Here is a 26,797-nt window from a genome sequence, read left to right as displayed (position 1 = left end):
GTGCACTTGAAAAGAATGTGTATCCTGCTGCTTTCGGATGGAATTCCCTATAAACATCAGCTAAGTCCATTTGGTAACCTATTGTGGTACTCCCATCCCAACAGTTGTTCAATCCCAGCCATTCTCCAGCCTACCAACCATCTCCTGCTTTTTCACTCTGTCATGACTCACTTCCCTCTTTAGCCAACTTAGAATGCATGGTCCATTCTTACAACTTTCTAAACACCCCCTCTTCCTTGCCCCCACACTCTATGCATTATACTCATCTGGCTAGTTAAATCCAGCTGTCGACACCCTTGATGCCTGCACTAAGCAGCCGAGCCATGCTGACAGGCCCCACTTTAAAGTTATGGTCATCTCTTGCAGGTAACAACAGGCTTTCCAGAGGTGGTGGTTTTCCCATCCTTCAGAACAACATTTCATACCTTCTTGTCTCTCCTCAAACCTCAACAGCCATTCTGCTCCTTTCTGCTCCCACTGGTGACCTTGCCTCACATTTCCCTCAAAAGCAGATGTCCCCTCCACCAAAGCTACCCACCTAACTTTACCTATTACCTTCTTCTCCTTTCTCTTCTGTCACAAAGGAAGAAGTGTCCTTTCCTGTACTGAAGACCAAGCCTCTATTACAGGACCCCAGGCCTCTGAGTTTCTCCCAGATTCTGTCTTTTCTCCATCTTAAGTGCTTCCCTCTCCTCTGGACCAGTCCTATCAGCACACAGACATGCTCTGTTTCTCCTGATACTTCTGGGAGGATACCCACTCCAGAGAGGTGGCTCTACGCTGATCATACAGGCCTCCCAGCTCTAGCTCAGGATGGTATCATCAGCCATGCTATCTCTTCCTATTTTTCAAGCATTAGAAAGAGTTGTTGGGGGAGAGGGGGCAGTTGTTGTTGTTTGCTTGTTTTCGTCATTGGCCATGGGGCATGTGGAATCCTAGTTTCCTGACCAGGGATTGAACCCAAGCCCACTGCATTGGAAGCACAAATTCTTAATTACTAGATCACCAGGGAAGTTCCAGAAGAGGTTGCTATTTATCCTTCAAAACATCTAGTGTCACTCTCTCCAGAGGTAGCCATCCATCCTCCTGTTCCTGAGGTTCTGATCACTTTTGTTTTAAGACATCTATTTCCACGGACCACAGAGAGGCTGATTTTTGTCACAAACTTAGAAGTCTGGAGAACCGCAGAGATGAGTGGGAGGAGCGCACTGGTTCTGAGAGCTAGATTCTTGAGAAATGTTGTGAAATTAGTCAAACCAAGATTTGGAGAAGATTAATCTCGCTGCTGTTCAGTGTAGGCTTCTCAGGATCTGAGGATTGAGGAAACACCTCCATCCTTCAGGCCAGGAAGCCATGGGTTCTGATACCAGCTCATGCCTTCCTGGGCTGTGTGACCTTGAGCAAATGACAGAGCATCTCTGAACCTCAGTGTCTTCATCTGGAAAGTGAAAAGAATGATAAGTACCTCAAAGTGGATTCTGCTGTGAGAATGAAATGAGAGGACCTGTGTCAAGCTCTGGGCACCTGGTGAGCGCTCAGTTCAGACTGGTTTTCTCTCTGCTTCGTTATTGGGCCAGCTGGACGACCCAGGCAACAGTGGGTGAGTAAAGACTGGACTATCTATAGGTTGGGACCTTAAAATCATTTTGCTAGTTTCTCAACAGAGAGCTCCTACCTCGGCAGAAAGACTGCTGCTCCCACATTTAACCCTTTTGTTATCCCAGAGTTCTTCCCATGAATGCCTTTCCTAAACTTCACATTCAACAGAGCCTAAACTGAAGCCTCAGGACAGAGAAGGAAAGAACGTAACAAACTATCAACTAAGGCTGTCAGAAGATGCACGGCCCATGTCACTCTTCTTATAGGACATAAAGGTGACTTGTCCACCGTCACCCAAATTGTTAGTCTCAGAGCTAGGACGTGAGTCCAGTCTCCTCTGAGTCCCAGCCAAGACTTGTAACACTTTCAGAAGTCCATCAGCAAGACTTAGGACATTCCCAGAGAGTTGATCCATTTCTTTTTACAACTAAGATCTACAAACTAAAATCTAGTCTATCTATCTGGTGGTTGACACAAAGAGCAAATTTTATTATACACAAATTTTAAAAGGGAGGGAAAAACTTCCATGTAGGTCATCTCAGTTACCAAGTGGTTTAGGGCTTCCCTGATAGCTCAGTTTGTAAAGAATCCGCCTGCAATGCAGGAGACCCCAGTTTGATTTCTGGGTCAGGAAGATCCACTGGAGAAGGGATAGGCTACCCACTTGAGCACTCTTGGGCTTCCCTAGTGGCTCAGTTGGTAAAGAATCTGCCTGCAATGAGGAAGACCTGGGTTCGATCCCTGGGTTGGGAAGATCTCCTGGAGAAGGGAAAGGCTACCCACTCCAGTACTCTGGCCTGGAGAATTCCATGGACTCAAAGAGTCGGACACGACTGAGTGACTTTCACTGTTAGGTCTTTGTTTTTCTCTTGTTACTTGGGCTTCTTTTTCATAAATCACCACTTCTCTTTCTTGGCAGTGGTTTTCACTTTCCACTTTGTGAAGTTCTTTCCATCATTTGACCTGTGACACATACAGGCAGTTGTTATCACCCCCTTTCCACAAGGAGTGTGAAAGTCAGGTAGATCCAGGTTCAAACCCCAGCTCGGTCACTCGCCACCTGTGTCAGCTTGGGCAGGTTACCTAACCTCTCTTGAGCCTTGCTTGCTGCAACTTTAAATTAAAATGTCTGTAATAGCCTTTCTTGGTAGGCTGTGGTGGGGACTGAGTTGAATGCACTTCCCAAATGTCCTTGATGGTGAGAATCCTCAGGGCACTTGTTAAAACACAGATTCCTGGGCCCTGATCCAGAGCTCCTGGACCAGAATTCCCAGGGGTGACACCTGGCAGTCTGTCAAGCACCGAGGATCCTTTCTAGGGAAATTTGGGAAACACCAGGCTGATTGGCACGGAGCAGCTAATATTTATCAAGTACTTATATGCGTTCAGTTTTTGAAAAGGGGATAATGATGACCATCAGGATTATTCTGAGAAACGAGCAAAATAATGTACAAAGTCCAGCAAACAATAAGTTCTGTGTATGCCGGTGTGCTGGTATCTTCACTTCTCTGAATTCGCCAGGACTCTCTCAGGCCAAAATGGAGACATCTAGAGTCTCTCTCCAAGGGATGCCCCTTCATCCTCCCAGCCCAGTACCCCTAGTAGTAGGTTTCTCAATTTTCAAAATCCCAAGGACCAAGCCTCATTTAACCAGTTTGGTTTCCAGGCTCTCCTCGGACCAGTCACTATGGTCAAAGTCTGGAATACGCTGATCGACTAGGACAGGGTCACTTGCTCATCCCAGGAACCACAGAAGTGGGGGTCAGCCCCATCTGAACTTCAGGAATGGGAGTGGTCCTTATCTGTGTGAGTCCTTTCATTGGTCCCTTGACCAATAGCAGCTGATGCTTGGTGGGCAACTCCACTGATGTCCCCTGCATCAGCCCCTACAATCACAGACCATTGGCAGTCCACGGAAGCCCTATCAGGTTTGAATCTGTCTCTGGTCTTTCCATTTGCTGGCATATTTGTGGCTACCTTGAGGGCCTCAGTCAGGCAGATGAAGCCTCAGACCTGCCCTCATCTGTCTCACCATCTCCAGTCCTTGGCCCTGCTCACCCCTGGTCCAGCGGGCCACAGGGGCCTGTTTAAGGGCTGGTCCTGGGACTCAGGGCTGCCATTGTCCAAAGCTGCTTATTAGGGACCCACTGTGGGAATCTTTCCAACCAAGAACAATGAGTTTCTGAATGAGGATAAAAACAGCCTTTGCAAGTCAGCAAATGAGACAAACTGAACTGCTTATCCCCTCTTCCCTCATCTGCCTGGCTCTTTCAATGTAGTGCATAAGAACAAGGTCTCTTGTATCAGAAAGACAAGTTTGAGGCTAGCTGTTTCACCTCTCTAAGCCTTGGTTTTGTCTCTGAAATCTGTATGAGGTTTGAAGGAGGCAGTAGAGACAGCACATTACACAAAGAAGGAACTCATGATCAAGAACTGTCACATTACTCTCTCCATCAACAAATTCACACCCTTTTCTAGGATGATCAACTTCTCAGACACTACCAGGAAGGTAAACCCGCCGTGAATATTTAAACACATAGGTGAACCCCACAGTCACATAAAACAGGTGTGTCACGCACTCACCACATCCTTCCCCCCCAAGACTTGGCTGTGTTCTGGAAGACATTACACAGAGTACATCCTACATCTCATGACAGCTGGCTTCCCTGCAACCACAGGATGTATCTGTGAGAGACGTGGCTCTTCAGAAGCCCAGGAATGGGAGTTTGGGCTCTGCCACTGTCTTGCAGGATGACCTTGGGCACATCACTTACCTTCCCTGGGTTTGGTTTCCTCTTTCATCAAATGAGAGGGTTGGTTGAGGACTAGGTGATTTCTAAGGGCCCTTCTGTCTCAAGGGTCCATCCTGTGGCATTTGCTAGACCTGGTGGGGTAACCTGGCACCAAGGGTGAGCAGGGGTAACTGCTTCAACACAGCTCGTTGCAGCTTGAGGGAGGAGGAGGAGGCTGGAGGTACTCTGGTGTGTGTGTGCGTGCGTGCTAAGTTGGGTCCAACTCTATGAATCCCTGGACTGTAGCCAGCCAGGGTCTTCTGTCCACAGCTGGGAAAGTATACCATTTCCTCCTTCAAGGTAAAGTTGCCATTTCCTCCTTCAAGGAAATAAATTTCCATTTCTTCCTGACCCAGGGATCTTCTGCACTGGCAGGATTCTTTACCACCGAGCCACCTGGTAAGAGGGATTCCCTTGTAACTCAGTCGTAAAGAATGCCTGCAATGCAGGAGACGGGTTCGATTCCTGGGTGGGAAAGATCCTCTGGAAAAGGAAATGGCAACCCACTCCAGTATTCTTGCCTGGAGAATTCCATGGACATAGGAAACTGGAGGGCTATAGTCCATGGGGGTTCTGAGAGTTGGACACGACCTAGCGACTAATCCACCACCATCTGCTAAGAGGGCCGGTGCTGGAACCACACATCGCTGGTTTATTTTCAATGCTGCTTTTATCTGACTGCATGACCTTGGGCCTGTCACTCTCTGAACCACCCATATAACAAGGATTATGGCACCTAAGATGGCTGTGAGGATTCAGTCAGGTCAATGAGATGCGATACCAGGTATTCGGCAAGAGCTCAATGAGGAGCTTACTGCTTCCCTCCCTCTGGTTGAGCTTCCTCTTCCTACTTGCCATACATGACTAAGTTTGATGAAATGGAAATAGCCCAGAGACCTACCTGCCTCCTGCTTTTCATACCTCCAAGTCACTGGACCTGTTTTCCTCATTAGTAAAATGGGCACAATAAGACCTTATCTCAAGGGCTGATGTGACTGCTTAATATGACTGACACAGACAGGTTTTTCCTCTCTGGGTGTCATCAGCACTAATTCACCCACCATCATTAATTTTATAATTTATTTCCAATCTATGTGAAATTAACTGATTCTTAAAAGCCCTCACAAGAGTCAATATCAGAAAACCTGAGACCAGTGTCTCTGCATTTCACTCCACTCCCACGTTCCTTTCCCAGCTCTGGGAGGCAGGGCACACCTGGCCATTCTCACAGTCCTGATGCCAGGCATAGCACCTGGCCTCTGGGAGGCCACCTCCCCAACCTACACCTGGAGCCAGAAAATGTCCATCTGCTCCAAAGGGGGCAGTAGGTATCCAGGCACCACCCTTTCTGCTGGAATCACATAGGATCTAGGGCTTGCTGTGAGGTTCAAGCTCTTATGGCCGAGAATGAATTTTGGTGTATATGTATCAACTACCACAGTATGTGGTATGATCTTTGGACTATCAAATCCATAAAAGAATATAACACAATGTCTAGTGGTTAAGTTGAAAATAACCTCAATATCTTACCATTTGGTTTGAATTAAGTAAATTAATGGACTACTACATAGCCTTTTCAGGTATATGCTTTTGAAGCCTCTTTAGAGGGAGAAACTATCATACTTAACGCTAAATGAAAAAGGAACAAATTTCTTTTGTACATTCCTTTGGTTTTCCTGTATTCTTTTTACAGTCTGAACAACAAAACAATAAAATATACTAAAAATAAGGTCCCAAGGCCGGCTTTTTGGTGTTTAATAAACCCTTTTATATCTTTATCTTTTTAAACCCCCATCCCCCACCACTTCCCTGCCCAAATCCAGTCTTTATTGAAGACTGCATACCAAGTCTAGAGTTGAGACCCAGAGTAGCCAAACTTAAATCAGGTTACAGATCTTGTAAGAAAAAGTATTTAATCAGGTAACCAACGTGAAGCTTCCTGCCCCCCACTCCCGCCCCCTGGCAGGTTATCCAGATGGCATCATAGACCAATGGCCTGTTGGACTCAAAAGAAGCCACCCCCAAAAAAATTGTATAAAAAGATTTATTGAAATTTATCAATGACAAACAGACATAAAACTCAAAAGTTTGGCTCTTCTGAGGGGGAGGAAAACCGGTGCAGATGTTCTTTTATCCAGATGAAACATGGGCTACGAAGTCACACGTCACTTGGAAAGCAATCAGAAGAGGGACAGAAAAGCAAACCTGTACATTCACTAGGGATTTGCAGTCATTTCAGATTTCCACTAGGTAAGAAAATACAATTTTGCATTAAGTTTTTCCGTGCTCAGGTGTATGAAAAAAAAACCCAGCCGACATGCAGCAGTGTGTCCCGTGCCTAGGTCTGTAAAAATGGTCTAGGCCGAGCAGGACACGCAGAATTCTCCTGTCATTTTGTAAAACAAAGTGTTCTAATATTTTACACAAGATAAGGACAGTTTTGTTTTTTTGTATCTTTGAAAGAGGTTGAAGTTTGAGGGTTTGCTTCTTCTCTTTTAATTAGAATTACTGAATCCATTTTACTCCTAAACTCTGAAGCCTGCTGTTTCCAGCTCTCTGGCTCATCACTCAAGAGTGACATCAGAGTCTTCTCAGGAGAGCAAAGCCCACCACCGTCTGGGAAGAGAGAAAGGGGATGGAAGACGGGGAAGGTCCCCAGACCAGTGCCAAGATTCGCCTTTAGGTTGCTATTTACAATCAAGGCGCTTGCTGCCTCTAGCCGGCCCAAGAAACGTGAAAATCAAGGGATCCGGAACAAGAGGTAAGACGCGGCTGGTGCTCAGCCCTCCTGGGCTTTGAGAAACCAAACTGAGGCCAGCCCTGGCCTTCCAATCAACTTGAGACTTGGGAAGTATCAGGAAATGTCAGAGATCTCCAAATCGTCCTCTTTGAGGGTAAGGAACAAACGTTCACTTGTGTGTACTCAGCTATTGCGTTTACAGGGACAGAACCAGACACAAAGAAAAATTAGGGGAAAAAAATAAAGAGTGGCCGTAAAAATAGTATTTTATTCCACCCCCTCCCACCCTCCCTCCCCCCACAACCCCCAGTACACTTTTCCCCTCTCGTTCCCACAGCAACGTTACAATCAGAAAAAAATAAGTTTCAGGGGGCGGGATTTGGGGGGGTACGGGTAAAAACAGTCAAATCACAATAGGAATTTTTCAAAATAGGTTATTCCGCTTAGTCATCGTCTTCTCCCTCATCTTCAGGTTCTCGTTTTCGCTTCTGACCCCTTTCTTCTTCTGGAAGAGTAAGGAAAAGGCATTCAGGTTAGACATGGGTCTCGCCTCTGACTCCGTCCACCCGCCAGGAAAGCAGGGAGCCCAAGTCTAGGATGCTTTGTTGTCCCTGGCAAACTGAGGCCTGGTCCTCAGGGCCCAGCAATCTACCATGACCGAAGGGGTCAGCCTGCTACCCTTGGAGAGTAAAAAGGCTGCCATACCACCAAGCTCCTCTTCATCTTCCTCATCGTCTACTTCCCCGTCGTTATAACCTTCCTCATCCTCCTAGAAGAGATGACATTGGATTTTAGGAACGCCTTGGCCTTGGGACATGGGGAAGAAGCCACTTTCCCTGATGCTGAGCTCAGAAAGGTGAGGGCCAGCCTCTCAGCAGCCCCAAGGCTAGGTCAGGTGAATCTAAAGCAGAGGTTCTTTTACATCAAGGACCACCTTTATGCATCTGCAGAAAGCTTTGAACCTCTTTTCCAGGAAACACCCATATCACATACAATACCTGCAAGAATGAGGAGTGGGGGTGGCTTCTATGCCCAGGTTAAGAATTCCTGACCTGAAGTCCTCGTAACTCGGGCAGCTCTGCAGTGTGCCCTCCCAGGGGAATGAGTTCCCCCAGCGACTCTCCACCACATGAAGTAGGCCGAACTTTCATCTGCCCTCAATCCAGTTTTGGTTCAAGGGAAAACCCCAATCCAGATTCCGTGGGAAAGTCCAGCCTCACCCTACCCAGCCCCTTCACTTTCTTGCAAACTTGGATCACTTGGAGGAGGGGGAAAATGCAATGTCCTCCCCTCTTCCCCGCCTCAAAGAAAATCACTTCCAGCAACTTGAGATTCAGCAAGGGGTGTGAATTCACCCTCAACCCAGGACCACACTTAATGCTGCTCCTGGAGGTCCAGGCTAGTTGAATCTGCATGATACTGTTCCTGAAGCACCAGGCAACCCATTGTTTAAAAAGAACTTGGCAATAGACTTCTTTTTGTCAAGGGAAATATCCTTTCATAATGTCACCAAATAGTTCCTTAATCAGTCTGTTTGCTAAGACTGTGTGTGTGTGTGTGTGTGTGTGTGTGTGTGAAATCTGTAGATGGTTAATGAGATTACAGAAGAAGAGGAAGAAAAAAAAAACACCACCACCACCCAATCCCAAAACAAAAACCCTCTGCATTCTGGAGGCTCCTGTGACAGGAAGAGCAAGTCCATTGGCCAAAATGCCTTATTGCCCTGTTCTGGGGGGTGGCGTGCTGTTTTGCTGTCTCTATTTTTAAAATACATAATATTCTTTAGTGGTGAACTTAGCAGCCTGCACCTGAGCAGGAGAGATACCCGGCAGCACTGCTCGGGGGGAACCAAGCCTGCGTCACCAGCTTCTCCTCTGACCCTGAGCTGCCTCTCCCCAGCACGAGGGGCCAGCCAGGAGGTCCCACCTGAGAGGGCCTGTGTGGCAGACAGGTGTCCGTGCCCTACGGGAGAAGGCAGGTACCTTGTCCGTGCTGTCACCATTTTAAACCTCTCTCTGTCTAACTTTTGCAGTCAGATTTAGAAAGCTGAAGTCAGGGGAAAGGACTCTGCTCTAGAAAGACTCAGAACATCCATCCAAGTACAAAACCAGGCACACAGAGCCAGGACCTTGAAGGGTGTGAAAGCCTAAAATAGTAAGTGGTCAAACACTCCCTGTCCTTAGGGATTTTACTTACAAATTATTTTATCCTCTTAACAATCCAGTGAGTTGCTCCCTATTTACAACCCAGCTGTAAAATGACACCTATGAAGAAACGGGCTCAGAAGGTCAAGCAACTTGCCCAGGGACACACAGCTAGCAAGTAGTAGAAACGGGCTGTATCCTGTCACAGACACATGCCAGACCTCGCTAAAGAAGAATGCCGGCCAGTGTGTCAGGATGATGGCACTTTATCCGCTGTGTGTGGGGGACCCTTGCCACCCTCTGATGTGGAATCCAGCAGTGTCTTATCCTACTACCCATCAGTCCAAGGCAGTCCTTGATTTTTCCCCAGCATACTCTAAGTGCTGAGTATCTGACTTGACACACAAATGCAAAAAGGTGGAAAATGGGGATGTGGATTCTATAAGAACTGATTCTTACATGGAAACAAATACCAGGCTGTCCCAGAAGAAGAGTCCCCTCCTTACTGGCCTCTAGAACCCCCTTCTTTCTTTTCTAGGGCTGACTGCAAGGCTTGCCTCTTCCAAATCAGCCCAGTTAACAGGCCCTAAAGTGATTCAATACACACTCAGGGCTCCTGGCTGCTAAGGCCGATCAGTCAGGCAGTTAGTGGGACTGATTCAGACACAGCAAAGCAAGTTAAGGGGGACTCCAAGAGATGGGCCCCCAGCCCAGCCTCTTACCTCTTCCTCTCCACTCACGTCCTCTTCTTCCCCTTCCTCCTCCTCCTCCTCGTCCTCCTCGTCTTCCACTACCTGAGCATCTTCATCGTACTCTTCCTCTGCGAGTGGAAATGGGGACAAGGACAAAGGCATGGTGAGCTGACCCCTCTTTCCCACAGTACAGGACCCAGGTCGCAGGGCCTGGCACAAGAGATGCACTACTTGATGTAGGGGCCACGACTCCCACACCCACCCAGCTCACAGCCTGGATGCTTTAATGTGACTGAACACACCCTGAAGTCATCCAAAAAATAAGCATCCTAGAATGACCTCGAAGGTAAGCCCTCTTCCCAAGGATTCTGAAAAGGAAAGATCCCACATGGAGGCTAAGATGGCAGAGAAAAATGCCAAATCGGGGAGCCAAGTTACAGGGCCCAGGAAAGCCAAGAGGTCAATTTATTCAGAGAGAGCATCGAGCCAAAATCTACAGGTGAGGAAGCCGAATCCCAGAGAGGAGAAGTGACTTGTTCAAGATCATACAAGGAGTCAGTTGCAGAGCTGGGCTCAGAAGCCTGGTCTCAGAATTCTAGTCCTGAGACTTTTCTGTCCCAGCACAAGATGGAACAAACTAAGGCAAACTGGATGTCTGAATACCTAGTAAAAGTACTCCCACCTAAGAAGGGATAAACACTCATCTGTGAAATATTCAGCCCAAGTCAACCCTCAACTTCGGCCACAAAGCCCTGCACGGAAGTGGCACTGAGCTGTCAGCGTGGAGAGATGAGACGGGAGGTCCTCCTTCCTTTTCCTTCTCTCCTTCCTGTAAGTCCCTGACTCCTCACTGTGCCACTAGGGAGCCCAGTGTGCTGCCTACAACCTCCTCTGCTTCCAAGATCCCTGGGGCTCCTGAGTCCTCACCCCCCAGGTCCTGCCATGTGGTCCTATGGGCGGCAGCCACCAGGGGGCCCCACAATCTCTCCAGCCATGACTTCATCTCCACCACTGGACCCTAGATGAGAGGAGGGGACCCTCAGGCCTTGCCCCACCTCCCTCCATCGCTCATCTCCTCCCCAGAAGCAAATCCAAGCAAGAGACACCGTAGGTTGTCATTTTGGGGAGGACTTTGGAAAAAGGAAAAAAAACTGAAAGGAGGACTCAGATTTTTTTTTTATGTGGACCAATTTTAAAGTCTTTTCATCTGGCTGCCAGGCATGTGGGATCTCAGCTCCCTGACCAGGGATGTCCCTCAGATGGTTTCTAAGGAGTTACCACGCAGTTGGAGAACCTTGGATGTCTCTCTGGGCTCAGGCCCTTTTGTTACAGGGGTGTCGACCAACAAGACAGACCGCGCCAGCAGTAAACAAAGCAGACGGCCTGCTCCCCTCACAGCTCTAGAAAGAGGTTGGCAGCTCTCAGGGACCAGCGACGCCCCATCTGCCCACTGTAAAACCCGGCCTGGCCTCTCCCTGGCGCCACCCACCATCCTCGTCCTCTTCGTCGTCGTCCAGGCCCTCCACGTAGCCCTCAGCATCTGAGTCGGGGGCCTCCTTGTCGTCCCGGTCGTAGCCATCAAGATACGTGAGCTGCGGAAGGAGCTTGAACACGTTTTCTCGGTAGTCGTTCAGGTTGGTCACCTCACAATTGAAAAGGTCTAAGCTCTTGAGGTTTTCTAACTTTTTCTGCAAGGAAACAGCGAAGTCAGACAGTGAGCGGGATGAGGAGACAGGTGGGGGCGATGTGAGACAGCATGCAGAACTCACAGGTGAGGAGCCTCCTGTTCATCCATGTGAAAGATGGGGGTGTGTGGGTTGGACCCGAGGATCTTCGAAGTCTCACCCAATGCCAACACTTTTATTCTGCAATTACAGCCTTTGCCATAACACTGACAAGTTTGAAATTAACCGAGGGCTTTCCTGGTGCATAAGCCAAGAGCTCTGGAGCCTGCCCTGTGTCTAAGCAGCCAGAGAGGAACTGAAAAGGCCACAGGAACGCAAACTACCTCCTTTTGGGAATAATAATAATGGCAATTAATACTGCACTTTGTGTATTAACTCAGTTTATCCTCAACAGACTGATAAAGCAGAAATAATTATTAGTTCATTTTACAGAAGAGGAAGCAGAGGGCAGGGAACTGAGTTTTGATCAGGCAGTCCCACTTCAGACCTGTGTTCTTACACTCTGCAATACTGTCTGTCAAAAAGGACAAGTGAAAAACCAATGAAGGATCCAGATTTTGTCCACAGTTCTTAATACCAATGGGTTTAACTGACGGGTTCTAGTCCATGTTACACTTGCTGGCAGCTGGATTCTGAGGCCCAGGAAGTGAAAGGGTCACACAGCTAGCAAGAAATTGCTACATCTTTACAGTTCCCTCATCTTCAAGGAGGAGGTACCCCACCTCAGGCCAAGTCCCTGTTCCAGTGGGGCCAGGCCTAACTGGTGATTAAAGCTACTGTCCCTCAAGGTCAATGTCAGGAACAAGGTCATTCTCTTGAGATTTCGTAATTTGAGACCTGGTCATTTTTAGCAGAAGGTCAAAGGTAGAGAGGGAGTCTGGGCTGTGGGCTGGGTGGGTGAGGCCCACCTCTCCCAACCAAAGGCGGTTCCCCACTCTCAGGAGTGAGAGAAACACAATAATCACACCAATAACCAGGGAAGAAATTACACAAACACAAGTATTCTAGGCCAAAGGAACACTGTGTGTGTGCATGCGTGTGTATACACAATCTCCATAACTGCCTCCCAAAACACACTATACAGAATTTCAAAGATTTTTTTTCAGTTTATAATAAAATTATGAAATTGAGGTTTCTAGCTAGATAAATAGAATTGCTTTCTCCTAGGAGATCAGAAGTCCTAAAAGAAGTTCTATAGGAAATCTACTCTAGTAGTTGACCCCATGCCACAGAGGGGCAGGTAAAGCCTGAGTCTGGAGGAGAAATGCCAGCCTCCCATTCTGCCACACAGGCACATCAACCAGCCCCTCAAGTATCCACAAAGTACAAGGAATGCTTTTTGGACAAGAACCCAAACTGAGAGATGCCCCAGCTGCTACCTTCTATACCCAGGAAAGGGAAAGGTGCAACCTTGTCCAAATAACCTTATGGCCCTTTCCTGATTCTAAGGTGACCAACTTATGAAGTAATTCTTATGTATATATTCATGTTAAGTGTCAGTTTAATGCAGTAGTACTTCTATACTTCCAAAAATAGAAATCCATGATTAATCAAAAATTAATTAATAAAAAATTAATCAGTGGTACATCTTACAGCTGATTTCGTTAAAGTCAAGTGAATACAGTCATTCGGATACGGGTAACACAGAAATCGCTATTCTGACCATGACCTGCCCTTTTCTAGTGAGTGTATCGTGAAGTCTGGGTGTGCTCAGCTCTATGTGGACAAGCAAAGGAGGACATGCTGCCCAGGTCTTTGAGCCCGTGGTCACCATCACAGCCAGGACTGTTGACCAGGGTCACTCTTCTCGACACCCTTTGGAGAAGTGCATGGGGCTCCCGTACCACATGACTTTCTGTCATCCCAGGGGACCTGCATCAGGACCGACCCACCTCCAGAGGCACCAGCCTCTGGGCAGTGACCCAAGGAGAAAACAGGCAGCCACCTTCAGGTCAGCTGAGTTCCTGGATGGCTCTTCTCTCCCCAGTGAAAGGCACAAGCCAGGCTCTAAGCCTAAAGAAATGACAGCTCAGGTTTCCAAAGCTGAGTGGAAACTCTAAGACGAAAAGCACCAGGACCAGAAATAGAGACCTGGGTCCTACAGCATCCTTCAGCCTCTCGGTCAAGCTCTCTTAACTTCTCGAGGCCTCAGTTTCTCTATAGACGAAGCAGAATTCTATCTCACAGCACATAATTAAACACAAAAATCATGTCATACAAATGCAAAAGTAGTATTCCCTGGTATCAACCCCTCCCATCCCAGAGGAGAGGGGAGGCCCCATGACTCACCAGTGGCTCTATTGTGCTGAGGTCTTTAATTTTGTTGCCACTTAAATTTAGATGCGTGAGGTTTGGACACTTTTCTGCCAATACTTCCAGGCCCCCTGAGATTCTGTTATCACTTAGTTCAAGCTAAACGAGGCAGGGAGAGAAAAAGCAGAAACAACTCTTAAAATGAAGGGTCTGGGCTCAGGCATTCAGTTCCTCGCAGACGGGCCAGGAAAGGAGTCGGCTCAGGGAAGGGGCAGGTGTGCTGGGGCTCGCCCTGGCCCCCCTGCCTTTATGCTCCCTCAACTTGGAGAAATGACTGGGTCCTCCTCCCCAGCCCAGTTCCCAAGCACACCTGCGCCTCCGCTCTATTTACCTTCTTAAGTTTGTTTAACTTTGGTAAGTTTGCGACTGAGGTGAGGCCGACGTTGATTGTACTCAAGAACTCCAGTTCTTCAAATTCATCTGTGAGGCCTTCGATTTTGCCTTCATTCGACCGACAGTTGTCCAGGACGAGCTCTTTCACCTGGGAAGGGAAGGAGGCTGTGAATCAACCGGGGTGAGGGACGGGGGTTGAGGCCGGGGTGGGAGGAGGAGAGGAGGCAGACGGGAAGCCTTGCAGCGCGGCGTCCACGCTGGTCTTTCTCTGCTGTTAGCAACACTGAGACGGGGAGAGTGGGGGGAGAGGTGCTGGGGTGACTGGAGCTGCAGAACCAGGGGGCCCTTCCAGACAGGCGTCTTGGCTGGACTGGAGAAGACAAATCCAATAACCCCACTGTTGACAGCAAGGTTGGGAGTTTCCTTCCAACCCTGCTGCCGCACCTCAGCCCCTAGGCTCCCCAGTGCACCATCCACAATGCTGCTGGGGAACCTCCGGGCCTGGCCGTTCCTTCTGAGCCCCTCACCCCAGGGTCCGCCATGGTCCCAGCCTGACCGCCTTCCTACTCCCCCTCCTCAGTCTCCACCATCCTTTCACCTGGGAGTCTGTGACCCTCTGCATGTGGATGGGTCCCGGGGTGTACCTGAACCCAATCCTGCCACCACAGTCAGAGCCAGCCCACCCAGCCTGGCAGTCATCACCTGGTCACCAGCTTGGCCTGCCCCACAGTAAGGGCTGCAGACCGGGGACCCCTCCAACTCTCCATTCGGCAGAATGGAGACCAGTGCTGTCGGACAGAACTTCCTGTGGCGATGGAAACCCATCCAGGAGAGGAGCCACCAGTCACATGTGGCCAGTAAGGTGAGACTGAGGAGCTAAGCTTTAAATTTTATTCAGCTTTAATCAATCACAATGCAAAGAGATATATGAAAGTTACCATAAGGAATACCACAGCTCTAGACTTTGCTCTTCAGGTCCTAAAAGCCGATGCGGAAGGAAAATGGACACCCACAAGCCCAGGATGAACCCACATAGAAATACTGGGCATGGCAATGTCCAGAAGTTGGTCTTTGGAGATACCTCCGTGGTCCTGCAGGCTTCCTGCCTCTCTGGAGGTGGTTCTGCCCTATTAAGAGACCTTAGATCCCCTCTCTTAGCCGTAAGCCCTTTATTTCGAATGAGGGAGAAAGAACTTCTCCCTGGGTTGTTAAAAGGCAGATTTGGCTACAAGAGAGGGTCCAGGCTCCAGCACAGATGGTGGGGAGACAGGCTGAGTAAGAGTCATCAGCTCTCAGGCCTGCCATGACCCAGGGGTGTCAGCAAGGGATGCCAGGGTGCCTGGCCTGCCTTTCCACTCCTGTCCTGAGCCGACAGGGGGCTGCTCCCCAGCCTTCCACGGATGGCGGGCGCCTTAAAGGTGATCCCTCCTGGCTGCATCTGGTGCTTGACACTGCGCCCCCACTTGCCTGATGTGTGCTGCTGCTAAGTCGCTTCAGTCATGTCCAACTCTTAGCGACCCCATGGACTGCAGCCTACCAGGCTCCTCCGTCCATGGGATTTTCCGGCAAGAGTACTGGAGTGGGGTGCCATTGCCTTCTCCAGCCTGATCTCTGCAGCCTCCAGGAAACATGTACTGATGTGGCCTGGATCTGATGCTGCCTGGGACTTTCATCCCTAGGTTTGGATTTCTCACCAATGGGTCACTTGGACCAGGCCTGTCCTGTTGACAGCAGTCCTGCATTATCATTCCTGCCCCTTACAGCCTTTTTTCCTCCTGGATAAGTGAACAAGGCCTGTCCTAACCAGTCACTGTCCAGGGCTGCTCCCCACCTCTGAGCAGGTCCATTTGCCCAGGGTGACTGTCCACCACAGTGGTCCTCTTCCTCGGGCATCACCGGGACATATGTCCACATGGGAGAAGAGAATCCACAGCACGCTGCTGCGCCCCTCCCTCAGCCTGCCCTTGAAAGAGGTCAGACTAGGAGAGCTCAGGGCCTGTTTGGGCCATGGCGCCCTGCAGGTGCCCTGCTGTCTTCTTCCCTAGTGGAAAGGGGTGGCCTGCTCAGCTCAGGACAGCAACAACTTGGCAAGAGAGGTGAAGCCAGGTGCAGCAGCTCCTATCCAGAGCCAGCAAGCCCTCAGCCAAGCACCAGCGCCAAGGCTCACCTTTCCCTTGGATCTGAGACGAGGGAAGTTAAGTCCTTTCCCACTCTTCAGGGGAGGACAGATGTCCAGGTCAAGCCCCCTTCTCGAGGTCACTGGCAAGAGACTGGGAGTAGACCCCGTGAGGCCTTCTGCCCTAGGGCAGGAGGTCAGTGCAAAGCCAGGAAGCCAGGCCTTTGGGGAGCAGTGGAGGGGGGTCAACTGTCCTGGGGAGGGAGCGCCACCTCCTACGTGGGCAGGTCTATCTGAGGTCACACAGCTAGGCTCCTTCAGTCACTCCTTTCCTTGGAAGGCCCTGGGAATTCTTTAAGTTCCATTACAGAAAGGCAAATATGAGGAGGGCTTCCAGTCCACCTTCAAAGATTTCAGACATGTGGTTCTCTAGATGGGTCAGGGCTTCTATTCTTGTGGCCATCAGCCAAGGAGGAGGCCTCCGTAAGGGGGGTGGCGTGCAGGAGGCGGTGCTGCAGAGTCAAGGGAATTCCTTCTGGAAGTCTGCCTCTTTCCCAGAACGGCTCAGTGCTGCCTGGGAATTCTCCAGATAGACCCAAGGTTCCAGTCCCAGCACCACGCCCACATGGGTGGCCATTCCTCTTGAGGACAATATGCAAGACACCACTACTAACCACAACGATTGTTTCTTTATTAACAACAATCAAGGGCACTTTCCTGAGCCCTCAGCAGGCACTCTCTTTGCAGGCACTGTCTCATTTGATCCTCATAATCGCCCCATGGGGTGCTCCTGGGGTGCTGTCCTAGTGTGCAGCCACATCAGAACCACTGATCCTAAAGCTGCAGGAACAGGTCCTGATGGTTAGTGTTGCCACAGATGAGGAGGGTTTCCTTGCTGTTCCCAAGCAGGGCACAGGTTCTCCCAGACCCCCGAATTCAATCCTACAAACTACCCTGACTGCACTAAACCCCCTTCAGCCCCTTTTCTAGCTGTTCCACTGGCAGGATGGGGGCTACTCCCAGCTGTCCCCACCCTGGTTACACTTCCTTGGTAAACAAAGCACAAAACCTAACCCAGCCCCCATTCCAATGACACTGCAGTCAGGAGCAAGGATCTGGACAAAGGCCAGGGGCCTGAAACCCCGCTCCTCCCCAAGAGGACTGGGGAGCCAAAGGCAAAAGGAGCAAAAGGCTGCTTCCTGTCACTTGGGAGAGAGAGCTTGCGGTGTCTGGAAGGCCAGGTGGCTGCTCCAGGTCTGTGGGGACTTAGGGATCCCCACGGTTTCTGCATTTCCTTCCTGGTGGGGTTTGGGGAGAGATCAAAGGGGTGGGGTAGGTGGGCTGAGGCTTACACCCTGAGGTTGCTGATATTACCAGAAAGCCCAAACCACGAGGGAAACCCACAGTTTCTTTGTGGGGTGATGAGTCCCATCGGGGATGGCAGGTAAGCAGACTGTGATGTGTCTGCAATGGACCAAACAGGAAAACACAAAAGGTCCAGTCCAACAGCTGACCTGTCGAAGGCATAGCACCCAGCCCTGTTCCACCCGTCTCCATGCAGGGCTGCTCTTTCTTACAGCTCCAGGGCGTGTTTCAAAACGTCCAACCCACCCCAAGCTTCCTTAAATTGACTCTTAGAAATCCTGCCGCAATTCCAACCCACTTCCTCCCATTTCTCCTAGTGCTGCTGCTGCTGCAAACCCTTCCTCCATGTGAAGAGAACATCCTTGTTACATCCAGGGTGTGTTCTGCTTAAAACAGAAAAAAAAAAAGTAAGGCCCATTCCCCCCTGCCAAACCCTGGGTGTGAGCTAAGCGCAAAGTTAAAATTAAACTGAAAATTTGTACTTTGGGTTTAAACTCTCTCCCAATCCTACTGGCCGTTTAAAAATATCAAAATGTGGTTACTCTCTCTAGAACCAATGACTGGACTTACTCTGCTTCTATCGGGAGCTTTTCAGTCACCCCAATGACAACCCTCCACAGGAGCCTTTGGCTCATTCCTCAAGTGTTAACACCTAAGAAGTGTCTGCATATTCATACTCGGGCCCCGCTGGAGATGCCAGTAGGGAGGCACTGAAGGTTCCTAAGAAATCAGACTGCCCAGCTCCGGCATCTTCTGAAAAACGCGTCCCCAAAGCAAGATGCGGCAGTCATTTCTCACCAAGGGGAGCTGATAAACACGAAGACATTATTACTCTAAGGAAGAACCCATTGCTTGTTTCAAAACTGTGAAATCCTGTCTTCACAGATCTCTCAAATTTGACTATTCCTCTCTACTGCCAGCAACATGGTTCTGTTCACGGTAGTCTAAGTCCCTCTAGGTCTGATTCTGCTTCCAAATGGGGTCTCTGTGACAGCAGGAATGCTGGACTGCTGGGAACAGACCTCCACCTGGAGGCCCGGCCCAGCTGGCTGAACGACCCTGACTCTATCCCTGAGGTCTCAGGTTCTGCCTTGCAGAAAAGGGACAATGATATCTGTTTAGCCTACAAAGCACAAACTCTGGCCTAGAAAACACTCTTGGCTTCCCGCCGCCTCCGGGAAAAAAAATCAAGGTCCTAAACTGACCCAAGGAGGACTTCTACTCTCAACCTCAGCCAACTTCCTCCAATCTCATTGCCCCCAACCCCACCTCTCACCCTTGCCTACAGACCCAGTTAAGCCCCTCTCCCCAGGAAACCTTCATCGCCCGGCTCTGAGCATCCCAGGGCACCAAGGGCAGCTGCTGCATGAATCATTTAATCGTGTATTAAGCATCCGATCCTCCTAGAGGTCAGGGGCTGTCCTTCTCTGTAATCAGCCTAGCGGGGAGCGGACAGCCAAGCAACTGCTTAACAAATGTCCTGTTTATCGTGCCGGCCACAGCACTAGGCGCCGGGCATGCAAAGCGAGACAGATCATCGTGAAATTAACAGTGCAACTGGTCTGACAAAGGTTGAACAAGCCCTCCCTTTTATAAACAATAACAACGTGTTCTGGTGTGTCTTGTATCCGCCAGGCAAGCCCTGTGAGGAGCTTGGTCAACAGTGCACCCTCCTCTTGACCTGACCCAGTGCTCTGCATGCAGGTTCTCCTGCCCGTAAGAAACCCCCTCTCTCCACCCAGCAAGCTCCTGTGACACTGTCCATCTAAGCAGCGGAGGGGACGTGGAGCCAGTAACGATCCACAGCTGGGGTCCCTCCCAGCGGGAGGTGTGGTGGCAGGCTAGGAGACAGACGGCCGGTAAACAACTCCAGTCCAGTGTGCCAGGTAGCAGGGCCGAGGCTGGAACAGGGTGCATGCTTCACATGCCTCTGCCCGGAGAGGATGGGCACGCTAAGCACAGGCAGGAGGGACCCAGCAAGACCAAGAATCAGGATGCATTCTAGCAACGCCAGGGCTGGCCAGATAATCTGCAGGGCCCAGTGCAAAATGAAACTGGAAGACCCCCTTGCTCAAAAACTGTTAAGAATCCCCAGACATTGACAGCAGCGCATTAAACCCAAGAGCGGGAAAGGATCTTCTAAGCATGGGGCCTGGGTGGTCACACAGGCCACATGCCCATGAAGCTGCCCCGGATTTAAATGGACAGCTTGGGCCTAAAGCAAAGCCCTCTGAAGGCTAGAACCAGAGAGCAGGAAGCTCAAGAGAGGACTGCTCTTTATTTTTCCAGCACTTCCCGAGGCAACATAGAGAGGTGGACAGAAGGCAGGCTCTGGAGGCAGACCGACCTGGCTCAAGTCCAAATTTCCCATCGCAAGCTCATCACCTCACTTCTCCTGAGCTTCTGTTTCCTCCAACGACAATAGTGCCATCACCTGGGGTTGGATTAGATGAAATAATGCACAGAAAGCACCCCCAGCTTGGAAAAAGCCACCTGCCTTCTCCTTGACCCACAGCCACCTTCACTGCTGTGTCCACGGTCAAGGCACAAGAATGGGCGTCAAGGCAGGCCCGCAGCTCTGAGTCACCTCTGCTGCCCGCAGGGCCCTTTCATGGAATGAAGGCCTCTCCATGTTCTAGAGAGCTGAGAATGGTGTGCCCCAAAGACACACCTCTGGGTTTTACAGCTACACCTTGTTTTCTTTAGTTTTTCCCACTGACCTCCAAGTCTGATCTTTCCTTTCTCCAAACGGGCATGCAACAAATATTTGTAGCTTTGGTATCAACCTTGTCAGTCCCTGACCAATCTAGTTTTCAGGTCCCAGCTTTGCAACAGAAGAAGACTTAAATCAGATTGACCCCGTGTTTTTTCGGTGCTCGTGGGTTTTAAATAGGTCAGCTTTTAAATGGGCCATCCCCTGTTGCAGATCCCATTTCTAGCTCGAAGGCCAACCTAAGACACCAAGGCAGCAGGGAAAGGGGCTTCTTCCCAGAGGTGTTCCATAGGAATGATAGATGATCGTGGGGTTTTCTCCTTTTAACCATAGAATCTCTAGTTTTGCTTAACAATCAGTGTGGCAAAACCTGCAAAAATCAGTCATGTTCCATGGGGGAACAGTCAGGCTCTGGGGGAAAAGTTGGACATTGATTTCAAAAGCTTAGAAAGGCCTTCCAGGATCATCTAGGTCAGTGGCTTTCTGACCACAACCCACAGTAAAAAAGACATTGACACCTTGGCTCAGGACACACATTTTTGTGTGTTTATACGCGCACACACACAGAAACAAAACTTACCCTGTTTACAATTTTTCTTTTTTATTACATTAAAAAAAAAAATTAAAGTGACCCACAGTTTTCAAAATGTTGCTCTAGTGTGGCCCTCTTTTTCTAGAGGAAGCAGTAAGGTCCAGAGTTGGCTGAGTGCTGAGGAACCCCAAGCTGAGTGATTCTCCTGCCACAGCACACCACTGCTGTGATCAGAAATCACAGTCCCCAGTGGAAGACCCTGGAACCAACCATGAAGTTCTCTCATTTCTGTTAACAGGAGGTTATTCTGCAGCCTCAATGGTAGCTAAGACTGGGATCTCCACACGGGCATGAAGATCTTTTAAATTCTTAACTAAGGGGCAGGGTCCTACCTTACTTTAACACAAAAAAACCTCTCTAAGAAAAAAGCATCTAGGTGTCTGGATTTTGTTTGTTTCCTACAATAGAGCTCTGAAAGCACTGGGTGGGAGCACATGGCCGCGGGAAGTCGGTGACGCCATCCTTATTATTTTAGGGAACCGTGGAAGGCAGGCTAAGGCTCGCTGCGCCACTAATGAAGCTGTCGGCAGGGCTGGGTAATAGGCTAAGCGCTGGCTGGGGGAGGGCCTGTATTAACATAAACCCTGTGACTGGCTCCCTCGCCGCCTGGAACCGGCTTCCTACCTCCTCCCGCAAGCGTGCGGAGGACTCGGCAGAAGCCTCCGCGAGGCAAAGACAGAGGAGCTGGTGGCACTGCAGATGCTTCCCGGTCAGAAGAACAGACTCGGGGCGGTAAAGGGAGGACTGGCGCAGTTGGTGCAGGACCTGGGCTTCGGGCTCATTGAAGGGGCCTGGCTGGGCAGCAGCCCCTCTCTTGTGTTAAGCCTTTGCTTTCCTCCCCTAAGTCTCACTCTTTCCTTCCTACAGGAAGCCTTCCCTGACTGCCCACCCCTTGACCTAGCCATGCTTAATTTAAGAACAGGTGAACAATTCCCAGAACAGGGAAAAAAAAATAAAGGCCCAGAAGGCTGTCTGGGAGAGGAAGTGGGGAGGAGTCAAGCTGGGTCTGACTTCAGTGTGTGTGGGTGTGTATGTGTATGTGGTGGGAGCATACTGCACCGGAACAGGGGGAGCTGAAGGTTTTAGAACTGGTAAAGGCCATGATCAGTGAAAGTTTAGCAGGCTGCATCTTTTAAGTAGTTGTCCCTTGCTGCCTTCAGTGGGTACTGAAAGGTGTGAGAAGTAGGAGGTGGAAGCAGGCCCCAGTGAAGGCTTGGTCCTGCCGGGTTGTGTCTGAATGGAGACCAGGAGCAGAAAGAGGGGCAAGCAGCACAGAGGTATAGTGCCAAGGATGCTGGTCAGGAAGTCTCATGACCTGGACTCTGGGCCCACTTTGCCACTACTTGCTGTGTGCCCTGAGGGGAGTCATGTCCAACTCTCTGGGCTTCTGCGGTACCCTAATTCGCATACTGGACAGACAGACACAAGATCCCCTCTAATTACAAAATTTTGAGGGTCCGTCCACTTCTAGGCTTAGCCCACATCCAAACTCAGTCACTGGTCCCCAAAAGGAGATGGGAGATTTTATGGGCCAGAGAAGCCCAGTATTCATCGTTGAGATGCCAAAAAGGAAATCTGGGCCGCCAGGCAATTATCTGGATAATTACCGAAATTCAAAAATCAATCATGTTGTCTTTTAAAACACACCAGGATCATAAAAACAGCCCCCAGGGCTCAAGGTGTTGGGCTTCCAACATGGGAGACTGGCACCACCTGTCTGATGCCTGCCACCTTACAGGACAGCTGGGAGCAGGCATCTCAACTCATGCACCACAGTCCTGTGGTTCATGAAACAACCACGACATCTGCGATTATCCACGAGCCGCAGCACTGGCCCTGTGCAACCGAAGGCCCCGAGGAGGCTGAAGAGCAAGGCCCAGAGGGCAGGGGGCACAGCTGACACGACCTCCCAGCGCTGTTCCGATCACGTCAAGTCCTGTCACTCCTTGTCCAAAGCCTCCAATGGTCACGGGAGTCAAGTGTCAAATCCAGAGGAGGATCCCCAGCCCCCTGCCCATCAATGCCTCCGACCAGACGCTGTGCCTCTTTTCAGGTGCATCCTTGCCTCACCCTCTGCCAGCCTCCCTGACTTGCTGCAAGTATGGTGACACCACCTGGTGTTCCTTTCCCATGCTACACTTTACAAAGGGCTTCCCCAGGTACTACACTTCATTGAACCTGCAGGCAACTGGATCCCACCCCAGGGAAGCTGCCCCATCCACCCACCAGGGTCCTCAGGGATCTGCAGCTCGGCCACAGGATGCCTGGCTGTCTTTCCTCCTGTGGTCTCTCCTCCAAATAGTCTTGCTAAGGTCTGAGGTCTCGGTGTCCCCTGCTGGTGCCCTGCCCAGAGGGGCTGGCTAACTAGTCAAACTGGACTGGGTCACTTGAGAGGAAAGGATGGAGCAGGGGAGGGCAAGAGTTCTGACCCTTCATTCACTTTTGAAAGCAAAGCACCTGGTTAACTCCAATGGGGCAAATCAACAAAAGGTACAAAAATGGCTTCCTGGGCCCCTGAAACCAGTTTCCAGGGATTGGAGCCCAGCTGGGCTGGGACCACTTATAGAAATTCCACCGAGTCCTCAGTCAGCAGGGTCCAAAAAGAGAACACAGCTCAGGGTCTCTGCCATGGGTCTGGTGTGGACAGTGACAGCTACCCACCCCCCAAGTACCAAGTGGATGAACGGTCTGCAAAACAGAAGTTAATTCATTTCCTCAGCTTCATCACGTGGTGATCCATAGGCTGGCAGTTCACAGCCCCTGGCCCACCCAGCCCAGGCGAGCGGCACAGCCCACCTAAGACGACACCACATCTTCAGACACAGGCCTGGACACCTCCCATAGCCCTTTTATGGGCCTCTGCCTAACTTCCAGCTGGCTTTAGAAAAGTGCTTCAGAGAACCAAAGGGCCCATCACCACACCTCTGGGGAACCACTGGATCTAATCCAGCTCCTCGGGCAACTGACAAAGCCAGGTGGAAACCAACCCTGTGACTCACGCAGGGTCACAGAGCCCACTGTGAACTGAACCCTGGACCATCTTTATCCTCCTAACTCAGGGCCCACACCCCAAAGTTGCACGTTTCTCCATGGTGATCTCCTGGAAGCGAGGAAACAGAGGAGGAGAGAGAGAACAGCTGTTAGGAAAAGAGCCCCAGGCCTGAACCTGACCCTCTTGTGCCTGGCCTGCCTCCCCACGTGGCCCAGGAGGGCTGGCAGGGCAGAAGAGGCGGGGGAGGCTCAGCAGACTCGGAGAAGAAGCCCTCGACCTTGGCCTCCTTCCCTGCCACCTCTTTCAAAATGACAGCAGCACTGGCAATGACAGGAGCTGGGCAAACACCGAGACACGGAAGCCCTCGTGTCCAGCCACCGATCGGAGACCGCTGATTTGGGCAAAAATGGGAGCCAATCATCCAAAGAAACCTGAGGCTGAGGACCAGAAGTTTTCTCTCTCCAAGACTGCAAAGCAAATTAGCCAGGGGTCACACGTAAGAAGCGATCTGATCTCTTTCTCCCTTAGAGAAATGAGACATCTGCAGCTTGCCTTAGTCTGGAAATTAAGGGCTTATGGTAAAAGTATTGGTGATGGAAGTGCAGGAAATGCTAAGGAGTAATGTTAGTTCCATATGCCACTTAGCTGGAAGGGGGAACATGGAAGAGCAAGGATGGAATGGGAGCCAAGGGGCTGATAGGAGGCGGCGAGAGGGCTGGAACATGGAGGGGGAGGACGAGACAGACAGACACGGGGAAAAGGACACGGGCAGCCAAAAAGAGCAGAGAGGAGAAAGTCAAGGGCTCTGTGGGTTTTTCTTTACTTCCAGAGTTCCATCCTCTTCACCTCGATCTTGGTGGTAGAACTTTGCCTGGATTGACTACTTTAAAAAAAAAAAATACAGTACAGGTTGAATTCACTGCTGTTCAGATTTACAGCTGCTTTAATCTTGAAATGCCAAAAACAAAGACAAAACAAACCCTAAAAACCTTTCCGATTATTCTTGAAGAGTTAGGGAGGGGCTGGACAAAGAGACCGATGTAAAAAGAAGAAAAAAAAATAGTCTAAGGACTTCCATAGTGGTTCAGGGGCTAAGAATCTGCCTTTCAATACAGTGGACCTGGGTTTAATCTCTGGTAGGGGAACTAAGATCCCATTTGCTGTAAGGCAACCAAGCCTGCGTGCCGCCACTACTGAGCCTGAGCGCCACGGCGAGAGAGTCTGGCCGCTGCAACAGAGAACACATATGCGGCAACTAAGACTTGATGTAGCCCAAAATAAACAAACAGAATAACAGTTTAAAAAAAAAAAAAAAAGAGCCTAGAGATCTTACTCTTCACCAGAAGCTCCTAAAGAAGGTCCCTGCCAAGGTGGTCAACACAGACAAGGCCATCCCAGGTTGTGCGGACAGAAGCAAGGCTGGTGACGGAGGGTCCTCAGGTCAGGGTCCCAGAACACTCTGCTCTGACGGGACCAAACCTTAAGTGCCAACGCCTGAAGCGGAACAAATCTGAGGAAGGCAACAAGGGTGGAGAGGCTTCTGAAAAGTGTGACACTGGAAGAACAATGGAAGGAACCAGTGATGTTTAGGCCAGAGCCGAGGTAGACTCATGATAGCTGACTCTCTGCAACTGCTTGAAGGAGAGTCCTATGCAAATACATTTACTCTGTGTTCTCCAGTGGCTCAAGAGCCAAGATCAGTGTGCAGGAATTACAAACAGGCAGTTTTCAAGCCCAATGTAAAACACAAGAGGGTATTTAAATCTTTACAGCTGTCCCACAAAAGAAAGGGCTGCTCTAGAAAAAAAAAAAATTCAGTGAGTCCCCTGTCCCTGTACGCGTACACACTGGAGGCTGCTCGGTGACTGTCTGCAAAGAACTGTACACATAAACAGCACTAAACAATTATTAAATGAATTAATAATATTGTGTAACGAAGCTTTGCAAAGAGATGAGCCTCGGGTCTTTTCACCGCTTAAAATGCCATTACTAATGTTTAGGCCTGATTCACTCATTCAACAATATTTACAGAGTATCTGTCACATGCTGGGCACGTGTTGTAGGCAGTGTCCAGACAGCAGTGGCCAAACCTGGGTGCCTAGCACGTGGATCTACAACCTAGCGGGGAGTGAGATGATAAGCCAGTATGTGTATATGTCTATATTCGCTGTTGTTGCTCAGTCGCTAAGTCGTGTCAGACTCTTTTGGGACTCCATGGACTGCAGCCCTCCAGGTTCCTCTGTCCATGGGATTTCCCAGGCAAGAATACTGGAGTGGGTGGCCATTTCCTTCTCCAGGGGATCTTCCTGGACTAGGGATGAAACCCATGTCTCCTGCATTGGCAGGTGAATTCTTTACCACTGAGCCACTTGGGAAGCCCATATGTCCATATACAACATATATAAATGCTACAAAGGGGGAAGAAAAGAAAGAATCACAATCGTGATGAGACAGAACTTTACAAAGTCTGCCATGGAAGGCCTGTCCGAGCTGAGCTTTCACTGGGGACTTGAAGCCAAGTGAAGAGAGGGCAAGAGGGAACAGCCTGGGAAAAGACCCGAGCAGGGGGCATGCTTGGCCCTTTTGAGGAACAGCTAGGACAACAGGTGGTGGTAACAGAATGTGTGGAAGAGAAGGAAAGTGGTGGGAAGAAAGCCACTGTCACACGCACTCGTGCACACCCATGGACATTCTACACCTAACTGGTGAAGGAAGATGGAT

At 49.9% G+C, this 26,797-nt stretch overlaps 1 protein-coding gene across 1 annotated transcript in view; it reads right to left on the bottom strand.

The window, feature by feature from the left end:
• Nucleotides 1–7,463: 7,463 nt before the first annotated feature.
• Nucleotides 7,464–26,797, bottom strand: part of ANP32A (acidic nuclear phosphoprotein 32 family member A) — a 37,052-nt gene continuing 17,718 nt past the window's right edge. The window contains exons 2-7 of the mRNA XM_068964496.1: nt 14,297–14,446; nt 13,942–14,064; nt 11,457–11,655; nt 9,998–10,095; nt 7,837–7,900; nt 7,464–7,636 (exon numbers count right to left, since the gene is read on the bottom strand). Coding sequence (XP_068820597.1) covers nt 7,575–7,636; nt 7,837–7,900; nt 9,998–10,095; nt 11,457–11,655; nt 13,942–14,064; nt 14,297–14,446 — 696 coding nt within the window. The 3' untranslated portion in view covers nt 7,464–7,574. The remainder of the gene's footprint in view (nt 7,637–7,836; nt 7,901–9,997; nt 10,096–11,456; nt 11,656–13,941; nt 14,065–14,296; nt 14,447–26,797) is intronic.

Source organism: Capricornis sumatraensis, chromosome 2 (genome assembly GCF_032405125.1).
Source record: "Capricornis sumatraensis isolate serow.1 chromosome 2, serow.2, whole genome shotgun sequence".
NCBI classification, from domain to species: Eukaryota; Metazoa; Chordata; class Mammalia; order Artiodactyla; family Bovidae; genus Capricornis; species Capricornis sumatraensis.
Note: the sequence above shows the minus strand (reverse complement) of the source record. Positions and strands in the feature narration are given on the sequence as shown.